The sequence below is a fragment of the Dreissena polymorpha genome, chromosome 4, assembly GCF_020536995.1.
Source record: "Dreissena polymorpha isolate Duluth1 chromosome 4, UMN_Dpol_1.0, whole genome shotgun sequence".
NCBI lineage: Eukaryota > Metazoa > Mollusca > Bivalvia > Myida > Dreissenidae > Dreissena > Dreissena polymorpha.
Window position 1 is genome coordinate 76,250,147 of NC_068358.1, and position 24,444 is coordinate 76,274,590.

Genomic DNA, 24,444 nt, shown 5'->3' on the forward strand with positions numbered 1-24,444 from the left:
AATCAATGAAACATAAATAAGAGATGTGTCGTTAGATAAATACTCATATATTTAATAAGTTCTTTAATACTGTTCAATTTTGTCAATCATGAAAAATACATGTAGATTCAACACGATTTGCCAAATTAACTTTAAAAATAATTACTTTAGTTTTTAGTATTTTTTTACAACAAACTTTGGATATTGATGTTTGAGTTCATCTGAAACATTGATTTGCGAAAACGGGAAAAGGTTTTGTCTTTTGAAGTGTATATCATGAATTTATACATACGTGCGCGTGTTCGTGCGCTATTCGTGTTGAGCGTTTCGTTGTAAACCCCATATAAATGAAATTGCAAATTTCTCATTTATGTTTTTTATATCGCATTTCGATATACACCGTCACAAATTTACATTCATTAAGTTAATATATTAATAACAACTACTAATACTGCAGCAATTTGTCAGTTTGTGCTCAGTGCAGTACCATCTTAGCCTATTAGAGGCGACTAATGCCATGTAAGAATTTCATGGTCATATCCCATAGTGTGCAACTAGTCCCTTCTATCTTACGCATGTGGTTAAATGGTCACGTACAGACGATTAACAAAATATAAAATATATGAACAATGAAAGTATGCGAATAAGTTAATACACTTGACGTATGGGAAGATTTCTTACCATAAAAGTGCATTGACGGATGTCAGTACTGGTACATTCATTAATTCGGAAATCATTCAACAGTCATGTTAAAACATTTACTCATATCGTGACGCAACACTTCAGTGATAAGATCATTAACATTTTGAAATGGTAAAGATTATGCTATTTGGTTTACTTAACTGGAAATGCATTGTTTCTTATAAAGAATTACCTGTTAAATTATGCATGCATGCATATCAGTTAGACTATGAAGACCAAATCCACCCTTTCACGGTTCTTGTAAAGCACGAAATGCGACGTTTTATCTACGTCGTTGATGCAGCGGACAGGATGTAAATTATTTTTTTACTCTGATTAACAGTTGACAAATACGTAAACATTTAAAAGCAAGCATCTACTCAACAACTTATTTGCATGTAATTCATTTCTCAAATTGTCATGCCATGTTTTTGCACATTTACGACATAAGTATCTTCCAGTAACCGTTTGTGTCCACTCTTTGAACGCCTAAGTCTGTTTTTTAAGTTTCATCGTTATTTAAATGTTCTTGAATGCTTTGAGCTTTTATGAGTACATAGTTCCCAGCGAACCGGAGAGTCAGTGGCTGGGAGTCTGATTATTGCAAATGCATCGTAATTTATACTAATGCGTACACAAATCCGTACCTATCATTGAACAATTGCTTGACACATACATGTTATTGAGTTCTAAACACGTGCTTCTCTTTCCATTCATTTTTCTAAATACTTAAATTTAATAGTACTTCATTATTGTTATGGCAAACCTCATCGCAGAGTTTACTGGGCGCATAACATTGATTAAGCTGTTATAGGAACCATTATGTCTCTTCGTGGAGGTTGGTTTATAGCATTCACATCTACAAGTTTGTAAGCATATGATATGATTTTTTCTTCTTTTTTATATTGGCGCGTCTTTCTGATCACGATTCTCTGACACGAAATAAACACCTTAAAAAATCTACTTCACCCTTAATTATTGTTGTTATGCCTTCAGGAACAAAGATATGTTTACGCCTATATGTTTAATGATGGGCTCATTACGGATAGTTTTTTTAATTTATAATACGAGAATAGTTACTATTAACTGTGACGCTTTTATAATGATACATTCTTGCTTCTTGGCGGGCGTTCAAACGGAAAATGTATTTTTTAGGCAGAAAGATCAAGTTTGTCTAAAACAACAGTCGGCTATATATCATTCACTTATTCGATTGTGTTTGTATTATTATGTAATTAAAAAGCCATTATAACGAATCCTAAAATAATCTTGTCAGACACAACCGTGTTTTTCTTCAAGTACGTTAATGATTTGTTGTATCTCTATTTCTGTACCATATTAATCTCAAGGATGAGTCTCGTCAGAAGGTCTTCCTTGAACTTGAACTGGCTGTTATTAAATAAGTGTCATTTCCAGGTGTTTATAAATTAAAGCATTTCTTTCTAAGCTTGTGGCCGCGTTCTTTTTGTCGTTCTTCGTTAGTACGCAAAGGAGCTTCATACAAATACATTCGACAGTATCGAAAAGGTATTAATTTAACTTGAAGTAAATGTGTTTATCCGTCAGCATGCTTAACAATGCTCATATTATATGTAATGAACACAATCTAAGAGACTTATATGATTCATTCAGTCTCAGAAAGGGAGTGTTACACAAGCGCTGGCTAAAGTTGTATCATATACATGTACTTCTAAATTAAGGTATGCACTCTGTCAATATGTTTTTAACCCAGACATATAACCGTATAAACTTCTTATCTGACATTTACGCCTGTTATCATCATATAATAATTTTGGCACTAAAACAACAATTTGCTGTACTTTGTCAAATGCTTTACTGCTCTTTATCCGCAAAGTCTATATGCGTTTTACGCTTGTTTCCGGAGAGAGACCACTAAACAATCTATTAAATAAAGATAAAGTTCCTCCCACTATATTGCTTGACAAGTGTGTTTTTTTTAATAAATCTTTTAATGCGTCATAAGAAACGCCTTCAATTAACGAATCACTTCCTTAATTGCTAATACAGTAATATCATTGATAAAAATTAGTGCCGATTTTGAGGGGTGCATGGGATACATATTAGTGCCTATTTGGAGAGGGTGCATGGGATACATATTAGTGCCTATTTTGAGGGGTGCATGGGATACATATTAGTGCCTATTTTGAGGGGGTGCATGGGATACATATTAGTGCCTATTTTGAGCGAGTGCATGGGATACATATTAGTGCCTATTTTAGGGGGTGCATGGGATACATTTTAGTGGCTATTTTGAGGGGGTACATGGGATACATATAAGTGCCTATTTTGAGGGGGTGTATGGGATACATATTAGTGCCTATTGCGAAGGGGTACATTAGAAACATATTAGTGCCTATTTTTAGGAGGTGCATGGGATACATATTATAAGTGCCGATGTTGTGAGGGTGCAATGAGGGTGCATGGGATACATACTAGTGCCTATTCTGTGGAATATTTGCTTTCGTCCATTCCCTTCAACTGTAGGATATTTTAGCCACGATTAACCAAAAAATATACCAACATGAGTGATGAAACATTAGTTATAAATAATTAAAGTGCACATTTGTACCTCGGTGCCGGTTTAAGTGCCTTTACGTGCAAATGCGGAATTTGGGTCCTTTTGGCAAAAATGATATCACGTGAAATCGCTCACATGGGTATATTGGTTGTTTATTTTCTCCTGAACGGAGTTTCTGCCTTTTTACTACAAACAAATCGCCGTTTTAAATTGTCACCAACGTCGGAAAGTATTGAGGCTATAATGCCGATCATGCGTTCTTTTTTAATAATTAACTGTTTTGTCATTATAATTGGAGTAGCGGTGGTACTTAATACACATAATTATCAAACATATACTTTCATACAGTATTTTCGACATAATTAAATGTATGGTCCTTAATTAGAAAACAACAGCAATAGACTGGTATCACATAGTTTTAATCCTAAAAGTGTTCCGCTACTCTGATGAAAGATTATACATTCATATAAACACCACGTCAACTTTTGAATTGTGGTAGTTTGGTGCTCTTGTTTAAAATTGCACAGTTTTGAGACTAAAGTGAAATGAAGAGACATCCCTGCTTTACGAGCATATCATTTGTTGTTTATTATTATTTTAATTTTTTTACCATATTATGTTTAAAATGCACAAGTCCGTATTCTATTGCACTTGTGAAACAAAATTGTAAAATCTATGTTCATCGTGTGACTGCTTTAGGTGCATTAATGTTGTTGTCAGTACAGGTGAAGTATACCACGTTGTGTTTAATTGTGTCTTCATACAAGTTTCTTTCTAGGTTTTGTGTCGCACTGTGCACAGCTTTCAACACGGGCAGCAGTTTATGGAATAATGGAAATCACCAATAAAAATAGAGAGTGTGTGCGCAGCGTTTGAGAAAAAAAAAAGATAACATATTACAGTTGTTTAGTAAATTTTGCTTCGTTGCTTTTTTCTAACAGGAGTACTTGCAGCTTTAAATACAGGCAGCGTTTCATAGACCTATAGATATAAATAGACGGTTAAACCTTCGGATTGATAGAACCGTGTGAACGACTGTAATACCTTTTATTTGAGATACAAAGTTACTAATTGTTGGAAGCCTTGTAAACATAATTACGTTTCATCGGTGTAATTTATACATTGTGTTAAGTGGATTTTTTTTAAAGTCATCCTCGAGCAATCGATTTGACACCGCTTAACGCATTCTTAGTTTAATGACTCGTTTCACTAACTAGTGTTCGGAACATCGATCATAATGAGCCAACCGAATAGGAAATCGAGCATTGGATTTGATGTTAGTTTTCATTGTCATTACAATCTTGTAAGCTTTTGGATTATAGTATATGTATGGAATTTCGTTGAATTGAAAGCCATGTATGGTTGGACATGTGTTGTTTATGAATGTATTGTATGTGTGAGTCTTTTAAATAAGTCTCTCATGTAAAAGACGTTTTTTTTTAAACATGACATTGTCCTTTTCATGTACAAATGTGTATATGTAATATTTATATCATTCAAACGTTTTATTTGGCTTATAAATATAGGATCAACACAAAGCACATGTCACATAATACACAGTGCTTTCTATGCTTCAGTAAGCTTATTGATAACATGATATAATGTCGTATGTGAGTCATTTAATATTACATTCACAAGCATGCGCTTCTCTTATTTAAGATATTATCTATACAAAACAAATCCCATTTCGATAAAGACATTCTGTTTTAAAACATTTCCAATAATTTTTGCTAATCGCCTTGTCACAATGTTTTCATATATGAGTGTACTTCGCTGCACATTCATCATTGCATCGTTACGTTAGTTAGCGACGATTAATATTATCTAATTTGACGCTTTTTAAATGCAGTCGCACTTACTACGAATTATATTTAAGTTTCAACTAGTGTTTAACAATTACCACCTTCGATCTTAACATTGACTTCTACATCGCCTTCTGATCAGTCGATCAGTCATTGAAAGATAAGTTTGTTTTGATGGAGCGCGCGTATCGTGCCATACTTGTTCGGGACGAAACAATTGATACGAGAGAAATTATTACAAGATGTTGAGGTGAAGCTAGCGTCTGTTCTGAAGGAAAGGATAGCGAAAAGCAGATAGGTTCAATAAAGAATGGAAATATGTTCTATTGTACATAACATAATAACAAATAAACACGGATTTATGTTACATGAAAATAATTAAGAGCATCTTTTTAATCTGACATTTACAAATGCCTGCATGAGCTTCTTCTTTAGTATTCCCACATCCAACGTCATGTAAATCAATCCAGTTATAACAGATTATTTGACTTTCTTTTTTTTTCGGGAAATTTAAATACACGTTTATATGTACTCGTAGTACTGGCCGTTATATTTTACAAATCAGAGAATACCACAACTCAACTAGCAATTATAACATTTAAATGTTAAAATGTGTTGATAAACGTCAGCCACTTGTTTACATCATCTGTAATATGAATGGTAATTATGATTTTCGGCACACTAAAAATCTTTTGTCATTAACTAAGAAACGAACGTTTTCTTCTAGCTGTAATCGAAATACTTGTAAGTATTAAATGCTCTCATGGAATGCAATTAAAAGCACAGGAGGGAATCCCGTATTTCTTGTAGATATGCTATAATAGAAACTAGGAGTGCAACTTCATTTGCCGAAAAACTACACCATTATTACTGTAAACCATGTAACTTTAACAATTTTTAACGACACACCGGCTGTTTTCGAAAGCTAATAAAATAATTTATCAGAAAAAAATAACATCAGTACCATTGATCCAGCAGTATTTCGATACCAGCTCATGTTCATGTTTCTATTATAGCATATATACAAAATATATATATACCGTTATACGGGATTCCCTCCTGTGATTAAAAGCAAAGATCAAGACTTTAAAATATTTTACTTAAACATCTTCGACATTTAAAAGCACGTTCATATCAGAACGTGTCATTGGTATCATTATAGACGTTGACTGACGTTATCTCCTTATACATTTGTTTAACAATACTCGTATTACGACTCGGTTGATTTGTGAGTATTTATCTCTGATAATCTTATGTGTCATGATCTATCAATAAACTCTTAATAGATTTGGTGACACGTCCTAATGGCGTGTATCCCATCTCGGCTGAGTGTTTGTCAAATTAACACGAAGTGTGTGGTCATTAAATTTATTGGGGTGACTCTTTCTTGATGTTCATCGATTGGCTCTCGATAGTAATGCAATTAAGATTTTCTCTAGAATACATATACTTGAATGAAGTTTTCCGCCAGTATCTTTTCGTTAGTTTCTTTTAGAGAGTTTGAGAAAAAGTAACACATATAGCTCAACAAACATGAACTGCACTTATTTCAATTTTACTGAAATTATGACATCGTTTTTAGACGACAAATAATTCTGCTCTAGCAGTGAGTGCATATACCCTCTAGCAGTGAGTGTATATACCAGCTTGTAAGAGGACATTGGCCAGTCTAGTGTTTATCATTGAAATCTGTACATATTGGCTGCTTTCAGGGAAAACGGGGCTTAATGCACATCAAATAAGATTAGCCTGTACACACTGATTAGCCTGTGCAATGCGCACAAGCTACTCAAGGACGACAACAGCGAACAACTTCAGTGCCTTCAGCGCTTTGATTTTAACTATTGAAAGGCAACATACTTTGTCGTAAGTTGCTACGTACGAATTGTTAAAGAGAACGCTTAAACTTATTATATAAAAGCGCATACATACAATTATTCAGCATGCTGTTTACAAGATCTTCGCTTGTTTTTAATAGGTTCTTATCTTAAAATATAAAGCGATTGATTAAATTATTTGAACATCATTAAGATGCTGAGTTTATCAAAAAATAATTAACTATTAGATAAGGCCGGTTAATCATTGCACTTGCATATTCTATTTGTGTTCACTGTTAATGTACAAAAAAACACATGGTGCCGCTTTAAGTCGCGGGGCCCAATAGCAGTTGGCTAGTCTGCCTTATGGGTAATTTGGGGCTGCAATGAGGTAGTTTTAACCGCCGATATAAAACACTATTTGTAAATTGCGATGTTTTCTTTACGAGTTTTTCTTTACTGAAACGAATAACAGATGCGCCATGGTATACATGTAGGCTTTGGTTTTTGTACGTCTTTGTGGTACGAGAAAATTAATTTTTAAGTCAAAAACACATAGGCGATATTTAAAGATAATGTTTTTCCAATTGAGAGTTAAAAGTTTAAGCTAAATTTTAAGTTAATAATTAATAGTTGTAGTTTCATCACTTGCATTTGAAGCTTATTTTTTCTGAGCGATATATTTATTACCTTTAAATTTGATTGTACATTTTGTTTGTGTGTGTAGCTCGATCGTATGTAAATTTACAAAACCCTTGTTTGAATTCGTAATACTTTCGTTTCTTCAAGTAATATGTAACACATAAAGTGCTCTGAAACAATCTTGTTATCTGAAACTTCAACTTCCTAATGAAACTGAATGTTTTTATAGAAAATGGAATAAGCTTTATGTTGCCATAAATCCTGTCTGTGAAGACGCCATATTGGCTAATAAAGTAATTGCAAACATACATTATGAAGTATATCAGTAACAAGGCGTTTAGATTGGTTTAAAGGTTGCTGGATAAGGAGTAAGACATATTGACAGATTGACCTGAAACCAACGTGATACCCACCCAATCAGATTTTCTAATGCCAGTGTACTTTGTTTGACTTCGTGGTATCCGTGATCAGACAAAATAATATGTTTGCCTACTGGACTATACTCTTAAAGGTGACTGATGTCATGTTAAAATTTAAATGGCCTTACTCAACATTGTGTGGTTACCTATTATATATCCAAAATAAAAACACTTATCAACGGAATATTTATCTAAGCATACAAGTAAGTGACGCATGAGAAAAAAAACATACCATAAAAGTGCATGGACGGATGTTGGTGGTAGTGAATAAATGAAATACGGAAATCATTCAGAAGTCACGTTATAACATTTATTCACAATGTGAATGCAGACTTAAGCGATGAGATCACTTACCGCTTACTTTGTTGTTGCATTTTAAAATTACACATTCGAAAGTTGTTTGTTGGTCACGGATATGACATTCAAGTATTCCACTTTCATCCACTTTTGTGACACATGCCATTTAAAAACCAGTATATAAGCATTAACGTATTCAACACCGTGAATTGATATTTCGTTATTTCGTTATAAATAAATACTTACAAATATGACACTGGTATTGTCAGATGGCCCAACAGACTTCTGTTTAGAGGTATGTGTTATGTAACTTTTAACATTTTATTTTCATTTTGGACATTCTAGACATGGTCCTCTTTCGTGTGGTAAATTTGAAAAATATAGCCGCAGTCTTGGAAAAAAAAGAAGCACATGTTTTATGATAAAAGTATAACAGTAAAATTATAAAGACCCGATCTACCCATATTCGTGTCTATAAATCATGAAAGGCGACGTTTTATATATGTTGTTGCTGCAACAGAAACGAATTATTACAATTAAAACACTTTGCTTAAACATAGACATATAACCTAAAGCATCTAATCAAAGACCTTGTTAGCGAGTTATTAATTTTACCTTAAAGCAAGTAACGTTCCAAAATGTAATGCCATTTGTTGCACAGTTAGGTCAAACTTGTTATCCTCAATTATCATCATAATGTTTATTAAGGCTACACATATCTTGACCAACCGTACAAAATTGCTTCTTAAATATACAATTTATTGAGTTTTTAAGACTTTATCTTTCTAAGTATATGTGCGCGTTATTTTTTTTCTTACACTTAAACCTTCATACAAAAACAATCGACAGCGTTGACTAAATAACGAGTTTTACTGTAAGTAAACTTGTTTATCGGCCATCATACTTAGCCATGCTCATATGATATGTCATCAACAAAAACATATAAACAAAATATTCATTCAATCTCAGAAATCGAGTGATATTCAAGCCTAGGAAAGTTATACCATACTTCATACGTATGCAATGCATCGAGTCACTAAAATAAACACATCCAGAAAACCCATTTCTTTATTTTGAACAGTTCGATAAGTGTGTTTTATGTAACTGAAATAAAATACAATCATATTATACAACTAAAAATGCTTGATTTGTATCACCCTCAGCACATGTCTGTCTTCTTGGAGTTAGGCTTATTCCCTTCTAATATGTAATCTCTGCATTCGAAATGAACGATTTTGTGTTGTTGTATCAACTGTAACATGGTTTACATTTCAACTGTTACACCGTCGGTTGGAACGTGTTAGTATTCGATCCAAACCTTCCGTCGTTGATATTTTAATCAAAGATAAATCCTTTATTGTTTCCAAAATCAAACAAGACTTGCATGATTGTTTAATATTTTCAATAAACAGGGATGAATAGCTGTTTGATGTAAGAGTGATCACTTGCACTGATTATGCCAAACATGACATTGCAGGATCACCTGCACTGATTATGCCAAACATGACATTACAGGATCACCTGCACTGATTATGCCAAACATGACATTACAGGATCACCTGCACTGATTATGCCAAACATGACATTACAGGATCACCTGCACTGATTATGTTAAACATGACATTACAGGATCACCTGCACTGATTATGCCAAACATGACATTACAGGAAATGATCACCTGCACTGATTATGCCAAACATGACATTACAGGAAATGCATATGAGCCGTGCTCAATGAAAAGTTTTTTGTATAAATGTTCGTAAAGTTTAGTCCCAGATTAGCCTGTGAAGTCCGCACAGGCTAATCAGGGACAACACTTTCCGCTTTAACTGAATTTTCGCCAAGAAGAGTATCTCTTTGAATGAAAACTACAATAAAAGCGGAAAGTGTCTTCCTTGATTAGCCTGTGCTAACTGCACAAGCTAATCAGGAACGACACTTTACGCACATGCATTAAACCCGATTTTCACAGACCATTATTTACATGATCGCCTATATAATTAATAAACAGTAGCCATACTTGTGCCTTGCCGGAAAGAGACCACTCAAACATCGATTAAATAGAGAAAGATACAGTACCTCCCACGATATTGGTTGAAGAGTGTTTTTTTTATTCTTTTAATGCGTCATTAGAAACGCCCTCAATTAAATGTGTAGCTACTTTAATTGCTAATACAGTATTTATTTGATCAATGTGATACATATGAGTTATATTTGATTGTAATGCCCCGACTACAGAGGGAGTGCATGAATATTTTCCAATGTATGTCTGTCGGATTGTGTGACGTGCTTAAGTACACAAGTATAATCGCATGAGTGATTTAACATTTTTCATAAATACATAGGCATGTGAACGCATGCACCCCGGTATCTGGGTTTAGTGCGTTTGCATGCATATGAGGAATGTATTTCCTTTTGGAAAAAAAGAAAACATATGAAATCGCTCACCTGGGTTATTGGTTGTTCACTTCATCTTGAGAGGAGTTACTGCTCCTTTTACTTTGAAAAAAGACAGTTAAAACATGTATCCCGCGAAACTCGAAAAGTATAACGGCTAGGACGCTAAAACTTTCGCTTCAATACAGTATTTTCAACATCTGTAGAGTTAATGTCATTCTTAAGAATACAACAAAACTATATTTGTATCCAATATATTCATATAAATTTCGTATGAACTTTTTCTTTGTGATATTTTGGGGCTGTTTTGAGACAATAGCAGAGTTTGAGACTTAAGTTTAATGTACGGACATTCCTGAACAACGAACACACTATTTGTAGTTTATTATTTTAATGCATACGTGTTTCAATTTTGGGAAATTTTGGTGATCGGGATGATCGAGTTGATCGGATCGGCAGTGGGAACCCACCTTAAATACAGACAGCATTTCATAGAAAATGCACACACCTACCTATATATATTAATAAACGGTTAACATTCGGATTGATAAAGCCGTGGGAGTGACTGTAATATCTTTTATTTGATATTTAAAGTAACGAATTGTCGGAGACCTTGTTAAAATACTTACGTTTTATCTGTGATATTTATACTTCGTGTTAAGTGGACAATTAAAAACAAAGTTACGTATCCTTAAGCAATCGATTTGACTCGGCTCAACATATTCTTTAGTTGATAACTAAGTCGTTGCAACTATTGTTTTGAACGTCAATCAACATGGGTCCATTAACTAGGATAACGAGGGATTGGCTTTCATGTAAGTTTATATTTTGATTAAAATATTGTAAGCGTGTGGATTTATACAATTCCATGAAATTGGAAAAGTAAGATTTGACTGTGGTGTTTATGAATATATTGTTTGTGTGAGTCTTTTTAAATAAAAAAAATATTGAAAGAAATTTTTTGTATTTCCTGAAAAATACGTTTTAATATGGCGTTGTTATATACAAAGATAAATATGTATATTTATACCATTCACGCGTTTTATTTGAATTTAAACTAAATACTTTAAACAAAGCAAATATCACATTATACAAGCGCATTTTATAATTCAGTACGCATATGTGTAACATGCCATAATGTCGTAAGAAAGCCATTTAGTGTCATATTCACAGGCATTCGTACTACGTTGTCAAAATCTAATCATATATTGCATATTTACAAAATACTATTTTTTCCTATTTCGACAGACATTCTCTTTTAAAATATAGTCGCATTAAAAATAATTTCTGCAAATCGCCTTGTCCCAATAATATATGCGTGTTCATCCTTTCATCTTTATATAAGTAAGTGACGTTTAAATATGTCATTAATTTTTGACGCTTCTCAAATGAAGTGTGAGCTCACTCGGTACAAATTATAAATATGTATTAACTATGGTTTAACAATCACAACCTTTGAACTAAACCTTGACTTCCGCATCGCCTTCTTACCAGTCAAACATTCATTAAAAGATTTTTATGTGAAGTATTCGTCTATTCTAGGGAAACGAAATGGTACCAGAATACCGAGTGGAACATAATGAACTGAAAGGTGTATATAACCGTATAAAAAAACTAAGTTAGATATAAAAAAAACAGAATATATTTGTATATAATATTTATAAATGTCTGCATACCATTCTACTTTATTATTTCCGCACCCAAGGTCATGGAAAAAAAAACAAATAGACGGTTACTTCTTGTACTTTTTAGCTTAAAATAAGTAAGAGTGTTTCAATACATTTTTGTAATATTAAAAGAAACGTGTTAATTTACTCCAAGTACTGCGGTGAATAATTTAATAATCAGATAAAACCACATAACAAATAAAATTTGACCAGCGCCATGCAGAATGGGTCTTATGTCATTTACGGTCAGCGTAACACCAGACCAGCTTGCGCAAGCGCGCTGTCTGGTCAGGAGCTGCGCGGTCTTCTCTATATTCACGCATGGTTTTGTGGTCTCATAAGCGAACAGGGTAGTTCCTGACCATACTGCGCGGACGCGAATGAAGGGCCAAAGCTACGCTTTCCGCATACGACATTAGACTATTTTTCAATACAATTTCAAAGGTGTATAAAAAAATGTTTTAATTTGTGGTCATTTGATTTAGCGGGGCGACTCTAACTTGATGATAATTGCTTGACTCAAGATAATAATACGATGAACATTTTTCTCTATTATAAATTTTATTACAATGAAGAGCCCATTAGTAGCTCAAAGTTTCCTTTGTAGACCCTAAGAAAGTGTAACAAATTTAGCTCAACAAACATGATTTACAATCATTTTAGATGAACTGAAATTGTTACATTGAGTTTGTTGCTGCGTAGTTAGTACGTGTATTTGAATTCAACATGCTTCGTACTTAGTTGCAATTTGCGAAGCGAGAACACTTTAACTGATTTATCAGTGCATACATGCAATGCGCGTCCATGGCGTTGTGCAAATAACAATTTCCCAGCATGGTTGTTACAAATCGTCAGTTTTATTGAATGTGTTCTTATCTTGAAAGATATAGGGATTGATTCAACGATTTTGAACATCATAAAGATGCTGCGTTTGTGTCATATGAACATAAGTTTGAGATAAGGCCGGTTAATTATTGCACTTGCATATTCTATTTATATACACTGTTGATGCAAAGAAAACACATTATAAAATGAAGAAAAAGTCCACATGTGATGCATCAAATGCGAGAATAAAATACTTTGTGTTATGTGTTTTTAGAAAACACTTAAATAAATCTTGAGGATTGATACAGGGAAAAGATTTATTGTTATGTCTTTGGGGGCTATATAACTAAATTGTGATTTTTAAGAAAGTTTGCCAAATATGTTAGTATGCAATACGTTAGTTCTTAAAGCGATACAAAGCACTAAATTTAGATTGTGAGATTTTCTTCATTTATAAGAATTATAGATGCTTTATTGTAGGAATACACGCATTTGGTATTGTAATTTGTTATGGTATATATTAATTATATAATAACCTTGCGAGCATATTCTGATTACAAAGTCTTTTAAGTCTTAACATAAAACACATGAAAGTTAAAGGTCAAATAATGCTTGGTGAATTTATCTTTAATGTAATTCGGGAAATAGAAAGTTATTTCTACAAATTTAATACAACTATGACGTAAAATCAAACTAATGATTTTGCAGGTGTCCAAAACGTCCCCCTGCAGTTAAGCAACACGCCCTCTCTTGCAGTAGAGCAATATGCCCCCTCCCTGTTGTTGCACAATAAGCTCCCGCCCCCCCCCCTCCATGCAATTGAGCAAAGCTCTTCCTCCTGCAGTTGAGTCACACGCCCACCCCCTACCTGCAGTTGAGCAAAACGTCCCAAAACGGTAGTTGACAAAAACGCCCCCATTCCTGCGGTTTAGCATCACGCCCCCATGCACTTTAGAAGAACGCCCCCCCCCCCCCGCCCCGCCTGCAGTTTAGCAACCAGCCGCCGCTTCAGTTAAGAAAACACATCCACCGCAATTAGTTTAGCAAAATACCCCTCGTGAAGTTAAGCAAAACGCCCCCTTCCTGTAGTTTAGCAACACGCCCCATGCAATTGAGAAAAAGACACCCCCCATGCAGAAAAACGCGCCTCCCCCGGCAGTTGAGCAAAACACCCACCAACTGCAGTTGAGCAAAACGCCCCCCCTGCAATGGAGCAAAACGCCCCCCCCCCCCTGCAGCTGAGCAAGGCGACCCCCGACTTCTGATGAACAACAACCCACCCTCATGCAGTTGAGCAACACGCCCCCCCCCCCTCCCCTGCAGTTGAGCAAACGCCCACTTCCTGCAGTTGAGCATAATGACCTCCTTGCTGTTGAGCTGTTGAGCGAAACGCCCCATCCCCTGCATTTCAGCAAAACGCCCCAAAGAGTATGTCTGCATACTCCGATGACAAGTATCTTAAAGGCAGATTTTGACTGGGCGATAACGGCTTAACGTGCTTTAAACAGCAAACGAATACAAAGTCCATACAATATGTATGATACATATAAGCAAAATGAAGTTCATGTCAAGCCATTATCTTTCTTTTTTGTAATCCAATACGTATGAACATGTTAAGATATGTCATTTTTGTAATAGTGTATGTTTTATTTCATTAACAATGTAAACACATACATTCAAGAATATAATTGTTGACCTCGTAAGCGAGTACCGGTAATTTACTTCATCTTAAAATAACGCTGTAACGTTCCGCAATGTCACATCATTTGTTGGACATATACAAGATGTCTTAAGGCGACTTAATGCGCTGTAATATTGGTTGCATGGACATGTTCAACACACCTACCGGTATCTTTCGGCGAATTATTCCGTTCGTATATGGCGCCTTCGCCTGGATTTGTAACGTATTCACATATTTCATTCGTCGAAAGATTAATGATCAATTCCTTACGGCTAATTTCTCGCATTTAGAGTACGCAAAACAGTTGCTAATAAATATGTAACGCGCGTGTCTTGGCGTGCGTTCAAGGGACTTATTTACAGATACCAGTTGTTGCCTATCAAGCAGCATTTAAAAAATTATACCGCGTCCCCTTTTGCATTACATTTCATTTAAAGGATATGACTCATCAGTTAAAGTATCAAATACATCAATACTGGTTGCATTGCACCTAAATCGCGAGGGTTGACGATTATACGACGTTTTGGCGTTATCTCTTGGTCAAATTAATACAATGTGATAAAGTAAACGATGAGTTACACATCTAAAACAACGAGGCATATAATTACATTACTAGTATATTAAGTCTGTTCAGTTTAATGTTATGGCGATTTTAAAACAACACACGGAAAGTTGAATTCTTGCTTTAAGGTAGCATTGTATGCTAAATTCGTAGTTTGGAAGTACAATTATTTTTTTATTTATACTAAAATTAAGTTTGATGTCCGCCAAGATTCCTTCTTCGAAAATTCTTAGTTTCTAATGATTCCTTCCTTACAAAGGTTGCGCCCGTCATCCAATCATGGTCTTCAAATTTATTAAGTTCATTATTTCCTAACATTCTTAAAAATGTCATGCACATTATTCTATCATTTCTTACGGATCGTTTGCATTCATGTCTTGGAAATGGTATTTGCTTCATTATCTATAGAAAATGATTTATGAACAAAATAAAACGCGATCCAGTCTTTATTTTGATTTGTGGACACATTTCGAGTTCTGCTTTGCTTGCAGAAAGAATACCTTTTACTAACTGTTCATACCTCTCAAGCTATTTACAATTGTATGCTTGTCAATTAGGAATGTGTTTTCATTTCATTATTATCCTTGAATGAGTAGCAGACGAAAACAATGATAAGACCGATGCTATCCGAAATATTCCGTGGCAGCGAAATTCCAACGAAAAAAAAAACAGAATCGAAAAAGACAACAATTTACTGCAACTTTTTGCGTTTCAGTGCATTAACGTCAAACAGTTTTACCCATGCATAGTAAGGTTTATTTCAAATTGTGAATAGTAAGGTAAATTTCAAATTGTGTAAGTTGGCATAATGATATTTTCTGTTTAGAAACGTATACGTTTGATTACTTCCTACATGGTCGAGAGAGCATACACACGAAAATCTTTCACTTAAACTATTTCTTTCGCTTTCGGTTTGAGGGAGTCGTATATGTCAATAACTCGAGCGGGCGTGTGAGATAGGGTTGGTTGAACAGCGTAAAACTTCATTAAGTCAAGTGTAAATCACAAGTACTTAAATTCGTTATATAATTTGTACATGAATGTTAATATAGCACTGTATCTAATTTGTCATATGTGAATTGCAAACCCAACTAAATAATTCAGTGCATAACAATGTGTTCGTCAATGATGCCCTCACTTCACAAAGTCATCATTTGCGATTTGGTTGTTCTTTATACAGTAATTACCAAACTTACGACTATTTGATATCTCCCACAATATCGTTAACTGAGCATTTGAATTTGAGTGAAATAGATCAGCTTTCCTGGTGTAGCTTTCATGTCCTATTTGCTTATAAACGTTTAAAATACCGAGGTTATAGTTGTTTCACTTACGAAAAAATTTCCATTAGATATTCGTGTTTTTGATAATATCGGTTCAGGATCATTAACGCACAACATGTTCAATATGATTGCATACCAAGTCTATGTTTTAATGCATCAAACACAAATCTAAATTATACGTATTGCTGATGTCATTAATAATCGTTTATATTGTGAGTCGTTTGTAATATAAAAGTGCGCTTAATTTCACCGGTATAAATTTGCTGTCTATATTTCGTTTCGAACTATTCATTGAATAATTCACAAACGTTTATGAACAAATTTGTCAACATCCGGATAAATAAAACCTTTGTAGGCTTATGCATATCCTATTATAAGCCACCTGTACGTTTGGGTAAAACGTTACTAATAGTCGATCTTGTTGTTGTTTTTTAAATTAAAATAACAGGGTGTATTTTTTACCCGTAGATTATCGCTTGTCGTTTACATCACAAATTGGAGCGTTTGTACAAGCCTTATTATGTGTAACATTCATGATATTGTTAGTGCTATGTAATTTAAGTTTGTGCGTGTGTGGTTTTTCCTTAAACGCTATATTTGTACTAGATGCGGATAACATGTTTATTAATTAGTATCTGGACTATTGCTCAACATGGGTCATCGAAATACAATGCTGGCAATCGGCTTAAGCGTAAGTGTATACTTTTTAAAAATTAATAATCGATTCCATTGGAATGTGAGTTTCTTTTTTGTTTTTATTTTATTTTACATGCATGAATTATAAAATGCTTTGCAAGTAATAAATTGTGTACACCAACATGCACTGTAATAGGTATCTAAACTGCATCCCTAAATATCGCGAATGTGATGAATATTTATAATTTGTCATTTATTTAAATGTTAAACGTACAAATACGTGTTTCATATGTCATCACAAAAGGTATTTGCAAACATGATCGCGTTTCCGTATAATGTATGAATGGCTTATGGAAATCTCACTACGTATTACAAATGAGCCGCTTGATGCGAGAATGAGCGTCGTCATGCGAGAATGGGCCTTATGCATTATGCAGCCAGGGTAGCTCCAGACCGACCTGCGCATCCGCGCAGTCTGCTAATGAGGCCACAAAGTCTTGGATTAATTTATAGGAGACGGAGCAGGTCCTAACCAAACTGCGCAGACAGGTCTGCAGCTATGCTGGCAAACTATGTCATAATACCGGTATCTATTTTCTTATGACGCGAGTCAAATGTTCATAAAACATACTTTTACAGGTAATAGTAATAATTCTAGCGGAATCAATATGTCGACTTACTTACAAAGCTAATTGTGCCTATGTGTTTAAGTCGCGAGAAAATATAATGGGATGCGTCGTTAAATACATGTATATGATATGTATTTAAGTATGATATATTTACAGTATATACCATATTGTATACTATGCAATACGCTATGTCGACGTAACTTTACAAAAATAATACAGTGGATCGCTGGTAGATCGTAGAACTACTAAAACTGCAGCTAGTTGGCAATTATAGGCTCAACATAGTAAGATGTTGGCGTATAAGACTATACTCTCACAAGCGACTATTACCATTTCATATTTCCATGGTCATATTCCATAGTGTGCAATTAGTTCCTTTTACTAAACATATATGGTTCAAAAGCCACGCACAGAGGAGAAACAAATAAAAAAACTGTTAGCAAATAATTATGCGCATAAGTAAACATAAACATACGTAACGTAAGAGTCCATACCATTAAATTGCATCGACAGATGTTGGTGGCAGTACGTTCATGGACTTCGGGAAGCAATCAGTTTTCATGTTATACAAATTTATTAATTATTTTACATCCTGACCTTTGCTATAAGATCACTTACCACTTACTGTTTTCAGTTGAACAATACACATTCGAATGCTATTTGTTGCTCACACAGATGACATTTAAGTATTTCACTTTCGTGTGACATGCAATTTAAGAAAATGCGTATATAAACATTAACTTATTTAATATCATACATTGATATTTTGTTATTTAATAATTAAGATTAATAGAAACTTACATATATTATACGGATATTGCGAAATGGCCCTATGGACATTCTATTAAGAAGTATGTATGATATACCTTTTAACTGCTTAACATGTTGCTCTTTTCTGTAGTAAAATTGAAGAATTTAGCCAAAATCTTTAAACAAAAAAGCATATGTTCATGAAAAATGTAAAAAAGTAAAACTTTAAAGACAATTTGCATTCTTCGTTGTTTAAATAAAAACGGAAGTCGACTTTCTTTTTCTTGTGTTACTGCAACACAAACGAAGTATTATGTTTTCCTCTGATGAACACTTGACAAAAACGTAAACCTGTAGACGCGAGTATCTAATAAACGATCTTGTTAGCACATAATTGATTTGATCTTAAAGCACTTACTTTTCCTAATTCATTTAAGATATATCTTTCTTACAGTAGCCGTTTACGTTAGTGTCCATTTTTTAAGATTTATTATAAATCATCGTCTTTATTTATACATAGGCGTACAAAAAGAGTTTATCTAGGGTTCCCAAAACTGCATGAAACATATACATTGTTTTAAAGATTGAATTCGCTTTTGTTTCGCTTTTTTAAAATAGTTAAATGTAATTAATATAATTTTCATTGCAAAAATCCTTGGCATTCGCTCCAAATACTTTTTAAAGCATATTGCCATGTGTTTTCTTATATTATCAACGAATCTTTCTGTTTACCATTCCTTAATACAAAGTAAATAAATTCTTATAGATCTACTCACCAACTGTTACTGTTGTGTTAATGCCACCTGGAACAACGATATGTTTGCACCTATAGGGTTAATGATGGGTTTATTGCTGCCAGTTTTTTGCATTAAGGGCACGAAAACAATGCCTTTCAACTGTGACGCGGTAATTATGTAACACTCTTGCTTCTTGGCGGGCGTTCAAACGAAAGGTTGGTCTCAAACCACCAGTCGACTATATATCATTTACTTTTTCGATTGTTTTTCTAATATTATATAATTAAAAAGCGATTATTAAAAATCCTTAAATAATCTTGTGAGAAACGAACATGCTCATGAATAAGCTCTTTATTTTAATGATGTGTTGTTTTTTTAATTCAGCTACATTAGTTAGCAGAAGGATGCTTTTTGTTATTGGTTATTTCTTGAATTTGGACGTTCTGTTATAAAAATAGGTGTCAATTCCAGGCGGCCTAACCATGAAGATTTTAAGACATGTATGTATTTATTTTTTAATATCTTCCCGAGTTTTGGGGCGCGTTCTTTTTGTCGTTTTACTTATTTCACTCAAAGAGCTTAATGCAAATACATTCGAGACTTTCGATAACGGGGTTGGTTTAGCTTTATTAATTGTGTTCGCAGTTCATGTATGCCAGGTTGTGTTAAATTGCGTTTTCATTAAATATTTGTTCTATGTTTTGTTTCGGACTTCGCACAACTGTTATCACGGGCATCAGATAAAAAAATGATGCACACATACCTTTAGAAACATTTTTGCGTCGCATTGAGACATACTGGTTCTAATTGCCATTGGCTTAGTAAATTCCATTTCCTTACGTTGTTTCGAACAGGAGTGCATGCAGCTTTTTATACGGACAGCATTTTATTGAATAATGTTCACACCTATGGATATAAATAGACGGTTAACGTTCGGATTGATAGAACGTGCCTGACTGTTCTACCTTTTATTTGATTTATAAAGTATCTTATTTATCGGAGGCCTTGTAAATATTATTACGTTTTATGTTTGGGATTTATATCTTTTATTTAGTGCACACTTAAACACGTATTTAGTTATCCTAAAGCAATTGATTCGACACCAATCAATATATTCTTTGTTTACTCCTTGGTTGCATCTTACGTCTGGAACATCGATCAACATGGTTTCATCAAGTATGATTCGGGGAATTCGCTTCAATGTAAGTGTATATTTTAATAACAACCTTGCAAGCTAGTGGATTATTATACATGAAAACCATTCGATTTAATGGAAAGCCACGCACGGTTGGATAAATGCTGTTTATGAATGTATTGTTTGTTTGAGGCTGTGTACATATAAATTTCATTCAAGGTATTTTTTGTCTTTCCTGTAAAATACATTTTTAATATGGCATTTTGCTTTACATACACAAAACTGTATATTTACACTACTCAAACGTTTTATTTGGCTTTAAAATACAGAATCAAAACAAAGCAAATTTTTCATTATGCTAGCGTATTTTATACTAAAGTATGGGTATTTGTAAAATGCCATATTGTCGAAAGGGAGTTTTTTTTTTTTGTCTTAAGCATGCGCACTACGTTGTCAAACCGCGTATTTAATATTACATCTATACACAATGCTTTGTTTTTTATATTATATTTCGATAAAGGCATAATAGTTTAAAACCTGTATTCATTTTGCAAATTCGCGCATTAATTTGTATCCGCAAGTTAGTATAGTTATATATGCGTGGTCGTCATTTCACATTATTCATTGCTTCGTTTCTTTAGTTACGGTAAAATATTCAATTTATGTTGACAGTTCTCAAAAACAGCCGCACTTGTTACGAATAATAATAAAGTATTAACTTTTGTATAAAAAATTACCACCTTAACCTTGACTCTCACATCACCGTCTGACCGCTCGAACAGTTGTTAAAAGATAAGTTCGTTTTGATTGAAGGCATATTTCCTGGGATCGTTTAAATCGAGGAATGAACAACCGTAACGTTGAAAGTAGTGATAAGATATTGAAATGAAATAAGCGTCTATTGCGAAAGAAACGAACTAGCAGCGAAAAGCCCAAATGAAAACTAAAGGAATGAAATTTGTTTAATTATATATAACTGTAGAACATATAAAGAAACAAAATCAAGTAATATGAAAAAAAAAACACACTTGAACATCTGTTTAATCTGACATTATAAAATGTCCTTATGCCCTTATTGTTTATTTTAGCCGAATCCAAAATCCCGCAAATCAACAAAATAATGAACGGTTGCTTCCTTTTATTTAGAATGTTTAAAAAGGTTAAATGACATTTCTTGAACATTAAAATACTTAATTATTATATTAATTTACTCTTAATACTGAACTGAATATTTTGCAACTCATTGTATACATCAGAACAATAAACCTTTGACCAGCGTTATGCAAAAATGGGTCTTATGTCATTTGCACCAAGCGTAGCAATCGCGCAGTCTGTCAGGAGCAACTCTGTCCGCTTTATAGTCACACAAGGTATTTTGGTCTTTCGTTAACGGACAGGGAAGAACCTGTTCAGTGCTGAAGCTATGCTGTAAGCATATGACATAAGACAAATTTTCAAAAAACGCTGGTCATTTTAATTATGCTATGGTACACTGAAAATGTATATTTTTTTAATTACGAAGAAACCTTGTTGCTTCTAGATAGAGTATAATACTTATAAGTATTAATATCAATATGAGATGTAAATTAAAAGCAAAGATCGACCATTTTAAAAGTTATACTCAAACATCGTCGCGAAATCTTCGATATACTATAGCACGTATATATCAAACCGTGAGTTTAAAGAAATTGAAGGCATTAATTTAGTTACACTCTTGTTTTACAACACTAGTTGGTACATGTATTTATCTCTTATTATACTGACTTATGATCTATCAATAAACAGTTACTAGCTATAGTAATACTTCCTAATTATGTATGTCCTATCTCGTCTGACTGAATATGTATTAAACACGCAGTTTGTGATGGGAAATCACGGAAAAGACATGGAAGATTTTTTTTAAACAAAACAAAAGGTCTTTAAAGTTGATAATTGTAATGTTTAAATGTATGGCCATCTGATTTATTCGAGTGACTCTTACTTGATGTTCATCGATTGACTTATAATACTGATGCAATTAATATTTGCTCGATTACCTATCATCTGGAAAAAAGTGCTCCTTTCGAGTCGAATACTTTCTATTTAAGATTCTTAGATAGCGCGTCAAATTATTAGCCCAACAAACATAAACTAAAATAATTTTAAATATACTGCAAATATGACAATGAGTTGATTGCTGGGCAGTAACTATTGAATGCAACATGCTTCGTCATTAGTTGCAGCATGCTTCGTCATTAGTTGCAGCATGCTTCGTCATTAGTTGCAGCATGCTTCGTCATTAGTTGCAGCGTGTGACATTGCGAAAAAAACGCTTAACTGATTTAAAGCGCACACATTCAAAGCGTCTGCATGCTTATGGCAAGCGGTTCGGCTGATAATACCAAGAAACTAGGTTTCTCATGAGAACCTAGGTTCTCAGAATGAACGAGCGTAAACTTGCTCGTTTGGAATACGGGACACATATTATTCAGGGCGCAGGATCAATGGGGTTTACATACGATTACACACGGGCTGGACAGAATGAAAACACGCCATTAAGAACTTTATTTTTGCAGATATCTCAAGTTATTGAAATATGTTTGCAAAGTCTTTAGTGCATGAGTTTTTCTTGCAATGTTGCCGATATCTTACGATTGAATAATACATTATTACACATTAACAATAGAGATAAAACTTTTATTTATACCCTAATGATTGCTTACTATATCACAGACATATTTAAAATAGAAAACGGTACGTTTAAGGCCCGAACAAGGGAACTAAATATCTGAAACTCATTTAATGCTGTAACAATGTATTATGTAACGATTGATCTGAATTTGTTTCAATTTCTAGTCTCAAAATAATATTTACAATTATAAGTGTATTTCATAAACAGTTTATTTTATTATTAACGTGATAAGACCAATGTCGACCGATTACTTTACTAATTTCATTCTTGGGGAGTAACATTCACGGTTTCACGCCTATTTCGTATCATTTTACACATATGCCGCAAGCGTGTACCAAGCAATGGGAGACAACTGGAGGTAAATTATGGCAAGCGGTTCGACGCATAATCCCAAACAACTAGGTTTCTCATTAGAACCTAGTTAGGTTTATGAAATCCCAAGAAACCAGGCTTTCTCATGACAACCTAGGTTCTCATTGTGAGAACCTAGGTTCTCATGAAAACCTAGGTTCTCATTTGAAAACTTGGGTTCTTGAAGCCATGTGCAATCTTCAAGCGAGAACCTAGGTTCTCATTCTCAGAACCTAGGTTCTCATGAGAAACCTATTTTCTTGGGATTATGCGTCGAACCGATTGCCATACATGCTGTTGTTGAAAAACACAATTTCCCAGCATGCTGTTTACAAGATAATTACTTTATTGAATGTTTTCTTATCCTAAAAGATGAAGCGATCGATTCAAGGATTTGAGCACTATAAAAATGCTATGTTTATACCATATGAAGATAAGGCCGGTTAATAACTGCACCTGCATATTCTATTTACTGTTGTTGAAAATAAAACGCATTATATCCGACACCATTATAAATAGGAATAAAAGCCCTATCTGTAAAAATGCAGAAATAACGATATATGAATATTATGGTTTATAGTTTATTTTAGAAAACACTTAACTAAAACAGGATGGGTAGACGGAATCGATTAATTGTTGATTACTATCGGGGCTATTGAACCAAATCAAGTTTATTAAACGAAAGTTTAACCATTGGACCGACGATTTTATCTTGCTATAAGGTAATTCTTACGCAATTTAACATTTTAAAAGGACCTTTTCACAGATGTTTGCATGTATTTAAGTTGTCAGTAAATGCTTTACATTGATAACTGTAAAAAGTAGATGTAAAAAGCTTCATTAAAAAAAAAAAAACAGACAAAAAGTAACCCTCAACTGGGCTCGAACCAATGACCCCTGGAATAAAAGTCTAATACTTATACCACTCGGCCATCCCAGCTCAT

The 24,444-nt window shown here is 33.9% G+C and overlaps 1 protein-coding gene across 10 annotated transcripts in view; it reads left to right on the forward strand.

Moving 5' to 3' along the window:
• LOC127877444 (cartilage matrix protein-like) overlaps positions 1 to 24,444 on the forward strand; it is an 82,078-nt gene that overhangs the window by 47,331 nt on the left and 10,303 nt on the right. The window contains exon 1 of one of the 10 annotated variants that reach the window (XM_052423341.1): positions 4,193 to 4,475. The exons of 5 other annotated variants lie outside the window; for them this stretch is intronic. In XM_052423341.1, coding sequence (XP_052279301.1) covers positions 4,437 to 4,475 — 39 coding nt within the window. In that variant the 5' untranslated portion in view covers positions 4,193 to 4,436. Of the gene's footprint in view, positions 1 to 4,192; positions 4,476 to 7,862; positions 8,083 to 8,373; positions 8,472 to 18,623; positions 18,708 to 20,322; positions 20,546 to 24,444 lie in introns of those variants that run through there. 4 more of the 10 variants (XM_052423334.1, XM_052423336.1, XM_052423345.1 and 1 more) reach the window with 4 other exon arrangements.